The sequence below is a fragment of the Echinops telfairi genome, unplaced genomic scaffold, assembly GCF_000313985.2.
Source record: "Echinops telfairi isolate 266 unplaced genomic scaffold, ASM31398v2 ScPeMD7_4225;HRSCAF=4972, whole genome shotgun sequence".
In the NCBI taxonomy this organism is placed as follows: Eukaryota; Metazoa; Chordata; class Mammalia; order Afrosoricida; family Tenrecidae; genus Echinops; species Echinops telfairi.
The window spans coordinates 13,491,971-13,500,878 of NW_022108124.1; the positions used below are offsets into that span (position 1 = coordinate 13,491,971).

General features: G+C 50.4%; 1 protein-coding gene across 1 annotated transcript in view; it reads right to left on the bottom strand.

The window, feature by feature from the left end:
* Positions 1 to 384: 384 nt before the first annotated feature.
* Positions 385 to 8,908, bottom strand: part of CX3CR1 (C-X3-C motif chemokine receptor 1) — a 20,814-nt gene continuing 12,290 nt past the window's right edge. Inside the window, exon 2 of the mRNA XM_045295062.1 lies at positions 385 to 3,336. Coding sequence (XP_045150997.1) covers positions 2,257 to 3,327 — 1,071 coding nt within the window. The 5' untranslated portion in view covers positions 3,328 to 3,336 and the 3' untranslated portion in view covers positions 385 to 2,256. The remainder of the gene's footprint in view (positions 3,337 to 8,908) is intronic.

Genomic DNA, 8,908 nt, shown 5'->3' on the forward strand with positions numbered 1-8,908 from the left:
AGAGTTGTATGAGCCCCCAATAAAATGATTTAAAAAAAGGAAAGAGATCACCAACAGCCAAAAAAAAAAAAAAAAGACAGACTGAATCATCCTTTATGGCTCTGAGGCTGTGCATCTTTACAGGTGCATATACTCTCAAGGAGCGTGTCCCACAGCCCAGCAATGAATCGGACTCCACTGTCTCCAATGAGCACACAAGCTGGGAGCTTCCACAGTGGTTATTACAAAACTGCATCTAAACAGAATGCGACTTGTGTCTAAGGTATAAAGAGCGGCCAGGGAGCAACGTAGGAAACTATCCATTAGGATTTAACGCTAACGATGTTTGAGTGCGAACAAGGGAGAGATGGGTAAGGGCGAGAATGAAAACACTGCATGGCTGGATTTAGGAATGACACCTGCTTTATTATTATTATTACACTTGTTTTGCAAGCTTTTATTATTATTACATTTGTTTTTCAAGCTTTCAACCCCAGCGCTTACTGGAAAAAGAACGCCGCTCCCATGGCCCAGGCTCTCCAGGTTGGCGGAGGCAGGAACTTTGGGGTCCTGGGAGGGGATATTTGAGTCCATCTGAAAGGGTCGAGTCGTCTGTCTGTCTGTCAAGAGTGTTCACTGACTAGTACTGTAGAAACCAGCCCCTCTGTGCTTACGCTCCATCATGCAGTATAAACTAGAGCCTGCATCTTCCTCCCCAAACTCTGTCAGCACAAACCCATAGGCATAGTGTGGTGGTCCCTGGTGGGACAGAGTTGCATTCTGGGAACCAGACAAGTGGAGGCGGACCCGTTAGAGTAGGTAGATGGTTCCTCAGACTGGAAAGGATGGTCCCTATGTGAGAGGTACCAGAGTGCTCTCTGTTTCTATCGCTGGGCCCGAGGGCAGGGGGAGACCTGTGGGGATGTCTGCTAGCAATCAGGCTGAGAGGGTAGGGAGAGTCCTCCGGGGAGAGGGCCAGCAATGGGAATCTGTAGACAGGGCCACAGGAGGGTCTCAGAAGCCAAGCATTTGAGTTTGGACTTGGGGCCGTTCAAAGTGCCTGGGAAATCCTTCCTGGTTTGGGGACATGGTTAAAAAGTTGCAGAGCTTTTAAAAAAGAGGAGGCTGGCAGTTTTCATATGCTGGCGTGTTTAGACAAGGGACTTGGGACTGGGTACATAGTAACATAGGTGGACAGAGCTTGTGTCTGCTCAGAATAGCATGCATTCTCCACTGTCTGAAATATGTCTCCCTCCACCTTTAATAACAAGCAGCTAGCATCTTATTTATCATTTCTATGGGGATACTACTTCTTGGCCAGCGATTGACACCTGAGGCAAACGGGACCTATCAGCGTCCTTCCTTGGGCATTTTGATCTTAGAACAAGGAAAGGGTGGATCTCAGTCCATGTTTTTGATTTATTTTATTGTTGTTGTCGAGAATATCCAGAGCAAACCATAAACTAAGCCCAACAACTTCTACACATGCTGCTCAGTGACACGGGTGACATTCTGTGAATGTGTTCCATTCATTTCCACCATCTTTCTGGTTCTTCCTCTCCCACTGACATCAGCTCACTCTCCCTTAAGGTTCCTCTCCTATCTCTCAGGTTGCTATTGCTGACAGCTCCTAAAGGAGCATACTGCTCAAGGTGGGCACGCTTTATTAGTTAAGTTAAATGGTTGTTCGCTTTTAAGAAGACTTCGGGGCACATTTCTGGCTTACAATTCAAAGGATATCTCAAGGCAATAGTTTCAGGGACTCATCTACCTTGCAGGGCTCCAGAGACTCGACAGTCCATGAGAATTTGGAAACTTAGTCCCCTTTGATGATAAAGCGGTGATATGGGAGTCTGAGCTATCTAACTCATAGACTGGAGAGGGAGAAGGAAGACATTGTAGCCAACTTTGAGCCCTGGTTGGCAGTCACCCTGAAGCCCTGGTCTCCTCATTGCCCAGTCCACAGCGTGAACAACCCTCACCACCTCCTCTTAGCTAAGTCAGTCTGGGTTGAATTTCTGACAAACCTCTTTTGGCTTGTCAGTGGCAAACAGAAAAATTCCCAATGTTCGTAGGAAGAGACGTGTCTCTCCTTCTTCGAGTGGGTGAACACCATCCCCCCCAAATACTCTAAGGGTTGTTTTGTTTTCATGGCCTTGGGATTGTCATTTCTTGCCTGTAAAACACACACACACACACACACACACACACAAACTGCCGTCCGTGCGGACTCAGCAATGCCAACCTTCCTATAGGGACATGGTCTGGGGGTTCCTTTCAGAGATGGATCGATGTCTCCCCATCACTCGTGTAGTGGGTAAAATTGCTGCTCAGACCGCTCTCCCGCCGGCTTATTTGCAGTTCTGACAGGGTGACATCGACCCGGAGTGAACGGCCGCACAAGACAGCCAGGCACTTCCTGTAGAGGTGGGAAAGGTATCTTCTGAACTTCTCTCCGGCAAAGGCGTAGATCAGGGGATTGAGGCAACAGTGGCTAAACGCAATCGTCTCGGTCACGTTGAGAGCCCACCTGAGCTCCCTCTGGATGTCACAGCTGGGGAAGAAGTGGTAGAGCTTGAGGGTCTCCAAGAGGACCATCACGTTGTAGGGGGTCCAGAAGAGGAAAAACACAACCACCACCAGGAAGATCAGCTTAATGGCTTTCGCTTTCTTGTGGTTCTTGCAGGTCAGCAGTGTCCAGATGATGCGGAAGTAGCAGAAGCCCATGATGAGCAGGGGGAGCAGGAAGCCGAGGCAGTTGGCTTCCACGTTGCGCAGCAAGGGCCACACATCCTGGAGGATCTCGGGGTAGTCGCCCAGGCATTCGCCGTCATTCTGCTTGGTGAACATGAACTGGGGGGCCGCCACCAGAATGGCCGCCGCCCACACGCTCAGGCTGACGATGACGCCGTGCTGCACTGTGCGGTTGCGCATGGAGTTGGCGGCCAGGACAATGGCCAGGTATCTGTCGATGCTGATGACGGTGATGAAGAAGATGCCCCCGAAAAAGCCGATGAAGAAGAAGGCTGTCACGAGTTTGCACACGGCGTTGGTGAAGCCTTGGTCGCTGAGCACGTAGTGAGTCCAGAAAGGCAAGGTGGCTACAAAGAGCAGGTCGGACAAGGCCAGGTTCAGGAGATAGACGTCGGTGATGCTCTTGGCTTTGCGGCTGTTGCTGAGGGCCAGCACCACCAGCACGTTTCCCACCAGGCCAAAGGCAAAGACAAAGGAGTAGAAGACGGGCAAGTAGACAGTCCCGGAGGCCACGATGTCCCCCTCATAACAGGCTTCAGCATCGTCGTCGTACTGGAAGCTTTCTGGAGTCGGCTCAGCAGAGGGGATGGACATGGCGAGAGCCTGGATCAGACAGGAAGGCAAGCGACGCGTTAGTTCACCGGCTTGGGATTCTCTCCAGCCTTGTACACACAGATGGACAGAGAAAAAAATATTGGTTGGGTACGATGTACATGGAGGAGCCCTGGTGGCATCATATCATGGTGACAGGCCAGGCTGGACCCTGCAAGGCCAGCAGTTCAAAGCCACCAGTCACCCCTCTGGAGGAAGATGTCCCTCTCATGAGTTACAGTCTCAGAAAGTCACAGGGGCAGCTCCACCCTGTCTGAGAGGGTGTATTTATGACCCAAGTGGTCTGTGCTAACTGCTCACCTCAACGTGAAGGTTAGCTGGTTGGACCCCAGCCCCAGCGGTACAGTGGAAGAAAGGCCTGACACTCTGTTTCCATTCAGGTGACAGTTAAGCCCAGCCTCCTGGGTCCAGAACACGTGGGGCCACCCAGAGCCCAGAGCTGACATCAACTTGACAGCAGCCACAATCCACCCCAGGGTTTCTCCCACGTCACACCCGGCACGCTGTTGATTCCTCCCAACCCTCTTGTGATGGGAGCTGTCACACAGTCATCTGACAGACGAGGAAGCCAGGTCTCTTGGAGGCTTGCTGACTTACTCCAAGCCACCCGGAGAAGGGCTCCACTCCCACGGGATTCGAGATCTTTGGGAGCTTGAGCCGCAGCTTTTCTGCCTTGATTTTCAAAAATCTTTCTAAGAAGGTGAGGGGAGGGAGTTTAGGACCGGGAGGTGAAATGGAGGGGAACCTGTCCAACAGGATGGGCACCATGAGAACACCGACAGGTGGTGAGTGAGGGGCAGCCCATGCCACCGGGCACTGTGCATAAACCCACTGCCATTGAGCCGATTCGGACGCACAGGGACCCTACGGAACAGAGCGGAACTGCCCCGTGGGTTTGGAGACTGTAAATTGGTAGAGGAGCGCACAGTCCCACCTTTCTTCCTAGTGGTTTTCTCGGCTGCTGGCTGTGACCCACAGACCTTTTGGTTAGCAGACTAGTACCTCACCCATAACCACCAGCACGTCAAACACGACATAGACCACAAACAAACAAACACACCCTCACTGCTGTCGAGCCAATGCCATCTCTTAGAGACATCGTTGGACTGGGTAGAACTGCCCGCTGTGGATTTCTTGGACCGACCCTTTTCAGGAGTAGAATGCCTCGGCTTTCTCCCTTGGAGCAGCTGGTGGTTTCGAACCGCTGACCCTGCGGTTGTCAGCCAAACACGTAACCCCTATGCAATCAGGGTTCCTCACCGAGATGTATAGAGAATGTTAAATGCGATCTAACTGGCTGTGTAAACTCTCACCAAAAACACGATTGAAAAAAAGAGAAAGGAATCTTCCCCAAAGCCAGCTTGATGGGCGTGTGAGCAAGGGAAGAGAAACTAAGAGCAGGTGTGGGATTGCAGCCAGGAGTGACACTTCGTAGCAACTCTCTCCCCTTCCTCTGGTGGCACTGCGTTGAAAGCACTGGGCGGCTGGCTAACTGCCACATGGGTCCAAAGCCACCAGCCCCGCGTCAGAAGAAAGAGGAGGCTGTGTGCTCCTCTAGAAACTTACAGCCCCGGAAACCTTACAGAAGGGTGTTGTGAGTCAGCATGGACCAGAGGGCAGCAGGTTTGGTGTGGGATTTTCCTTTGATGCTCCCGGTTAGAGAACTATCTCACCCCTTTCTCCACGTTTTCAGCCGACCATCATCCCTGGCCCTCATCCTTGCTTTCCGACTCCTTCTCTTGGGACCGGTGAGTGCTTTTCTTGCCCAGCAGAGATCAGGCACACAGTCAGTCAGCATACGGTGACTAACTTGCGCTGGTTGGCACAGGATGTTCCTGGTTTTCATACTGAAAGTTTCCCATACCAGAGACCCCTCAAGCCCATGGCCAACCCGGTGATTGCGTCTCCCCACAACCCCTGGTGTGACAGAATGGAGCTGCTTCCAAAGACTCTCTTGTTGGAAATCTTAGGGAAGGAGACCTTTCTTTCCTGGAGCCTCTAGGTGGGTTCAAACCTCTAACCTTTCACTTGGCAGCCCAGCGCTCCCAGGGACCTGGGGACTGTCAGTCTCAGGCAAATGGACAGGGGTAGTCACCCGGCAATCCCCAGCTGGGCTGGAGAGGAAATATTGCCATCGTCTGGTGCTGACTGAACCAGGACGGAGGACAATGCTCGGTCAGCCTACTTGGGAAAGGAACACGCTGGACTCCAGCGCTGGCCCCTAGGGCTGGCCCACCATTTCTTATTGCTTGTTCTGCGCAGGCTTTGAATGGGAAGGCTCATCTATCCGGGTTAGGAAGTGAAAGGGTGCCCTGGTGGCACGACGGGTTAAGCACAGCCCTCCCATCCCAAAGGTCCATCACGTCCACCAAGCTGCTGTACGGGCGCACGATGGGCCAGTCTGCATCCATACACATCTGCAGTTTGTGAGACTCGATGGAGCGGTTCTGCCCTGCCCTGGGGTTACTGTGCGTCAGCATGAACTCCACGGCAGTGAGTTTGGTTCAGGGAAGCAGAAACGGTCTCATTCTCTCTGTCTTTCCAGCCTTAATTGGCTGCTCACTTACCCCAGGGCCTAAATGGCAGCTTGTTCACGCTGGTCCTCTGAGTGTCTCCTCTGGCTCAGTGCAATGCTGCAGATAGGCCCTCGGAAACACGAATGTGCTCAGAGTTCATGCTGCCTCCCTCGCCACCACCAGGAAAACCAAAGCCTACACTTGTTTCACCAAGGGAGTGTTCACACCTTGCACAGACGCGGCGTGAATTAGGGCCTCTGCGAAGCCGGCTGAGTATCCCTCGCCTGATGGCAGGATGGGGTCCCACCCACCCAGAGCTTAGTTTCTCTTTATCCAACCTCTGCCTTGGGTACGATGGGCCCGTCTCCCTCCACCCCTTTCTGCCCGATGTGACCCCCAGGTTCTACAATGTGGCCCCCAAGGACTGGAATAGAATGCTCAACTCCAGGGAAACTGTATGAAGTCTTTGTTCTGGGCTGGGAAGCCCTTTCCCACAGAGAGGAACCTTGGGCCATGGCCTCAGTCAGTCAGACTTCAATGGAACCGATGGCGATACAACCATTTCTGAGCTACAGGAACGTGAATTCCCTGTGGTTCCAACAGATTGCTAGCCAGGGCAAAGAGAATTGTTAGTTGGTGCATGTAGGTTTCTGTAGAGGCTTTATCTCCCCAGACAAGCTGCTGTGGAGGAGGGCAAAGAGGCTCCAGCTAGGTGGGTATTAGTGAGGCGCTCAGATGGGAGTCTTCCCCACCCACCCTAGGTGAAAAGAGCTGGCCAAAGCTGGCCTGAAGGGCAGACCAAAGCCAATAAAAACGTTCTGCGTGGCCTGCCTGTAGTTATTCTTGCAGGTCAGGCACTTCATGGTTTTACATTGATTTGGTTTTGCCAAATATCAGAGAAAACCAGCCTCTGACAACCGAGGGGTCCTTTGGCGCAATTGTATGGCAATCATATATAAAAATCACAGTAATGTCATAGAATATAGGAGAGATAGCAGTGAGAGTAAAATGAAGGAGTCAGGCACATTTCATAGTAGCAGGCTCACCTCCGGGATGCCATGATCTCAGCAGCCAGGTCCTCGCAGAGAGAGAGAACGTCTTTACTGTCTTGGGATAGTTACAGGTAGCCATAAGGCATGCATATTCAGGAGTTACATACGTCACAGGTGGGTGGTAACCACAAGAAAGTCCCTGAGCTCACAGGTGAGTAAACCTAATACCTGCATTGGGGGAAGGAATGAAGGGGGATGGGTGCTACAGCGGGAGGAGATAACAACAACATCTGCTTCTACAGGGAGATAGAACCACCATGTGCTCACTTTAAGGCGGCATGGCTGTAAGGGGAGAATCTGGGGGAATGATATTTAATGCAGGATCATGCACTTGGCGGTGGAAATGACTAGAGATTGTATGATACACTCATGGAAGACCAATGATTTAAAAGTTGAAGCCACTGAAGAAAATATTCACGTTTCGAGTTGCAGTGTTAAAGGGCAAAAATTGAACCACACGAGAAGATGACAGGGAAACACAGAGTCACTGTACCTAGGAGAATCGGTCCCTCTTCCACCATTTCAGGAGGTATACATATGATCAAGGACCAATGATATTGAAAGATGCGCCCAAGCTTCCCTGAAAGCATTGGCAAAACAAGTTCCCGGAATGGATGGAATACCAACTGAGAGGCTGCAATAGATGCAATTCTGGAAGCACTCACTCATCCCTGCCAAGAAATGTGGAAGACCTGGCCATGATTGGAAGAGATGCTTATTTGTGCCCCTTCCAAGGACAGGGGACCCTGCAGAATGCAGACGGCCATTAATATCAAAGGCAAGTACAACATAGCTGAAGGTATTTCTTAATGTATTGCAGTACAACCACAGGGAATTGCCAGAAAGCAGGCCAAGTTCAGAAAAGAATGTGGAATGAAGGACATAATTGCTGTGAGCAGGTAGGTCTTTGTTGAAAATGAGAAATACCAGAAAGATGTTTACCTGTATTTTATTGATTATACAAAGCTATTTGACTGTTTGGCTCATAGGAAGAATGAGAATTCCAGAATATTTAGCTCTGCTCCTATGGAACCTCACAGCGACCAAGAGGTGATTGTTCAAGCAGAACAGAAAAATACTTCATGGCTTAAAAGCAGAAAAGGTACGTATACTTTTTTCACTGCTCTACTGTATGCTGAGCGAATGATATACGCAGCTGGGCTCTAGGGAGAGGAGCATGGAATCAGGAATGGGGGATCCAGATGGCATAACTTTGCTGGCTGAAAGCAAAGAGGACTTGAAGCCTTTAATTATGAAGATTCAAAAAAGGACAGCCTTCAGTACGGATTACACTTCAACATAAAGAACACAAACATCTTTACAAGTCAACCAAGAAGTAACATCATGAGAAACAGAGAAACAGAGAAATGTTGATGTTGTCAAGGGTTTCATTTTACTTCGATTCACCGTCCACGCCCATTGACACAGCAGGTCAAGAAACCAACCAACATAATCGCATGTAGCGAATCTGCTGCGAAAGACTTCTCTGAAAGTGTTAAAAAGCAATGATGGCACTTTGAGGACTGAGATATGCCTGGCTTCAAGCCATGGTGTTTTTAATCACCTCATATGCATGTAACAGCTGGGCAATGAATAAAGATGGTGGGAAAAAATTGAGGTCTTTGAAATAGGGTTGTTAGCAAAGAACCCTGAAGATTCTCAGACTTTGAGAAAAATGCACACATCTGTCTTAGAAGTACAGCCAGAATGTTCCTTTGAACTGAAGAGAGCCAGGCTCCATCTCATGTATTTTGGACATGGTATCAGTCAGAGGAGAAGGACTTCATGCTTGATCATTGAGAAAGAGGAAGAGCCTCCCTAAGATAGCTGCCCCACGCTAACCCACCCAAGGGGAGGGTATTGTTTATATCTCCACAGGAAAAGAGGGACCAGACTTCAACCCAGTGCTCCAAGGTGTGAAGACAACATGCCGGCGTGGAGTAGGGAACCAGTGGAGAGGTCTGGGGGACTGGCCCCAGTCCCAAATACTAAGTG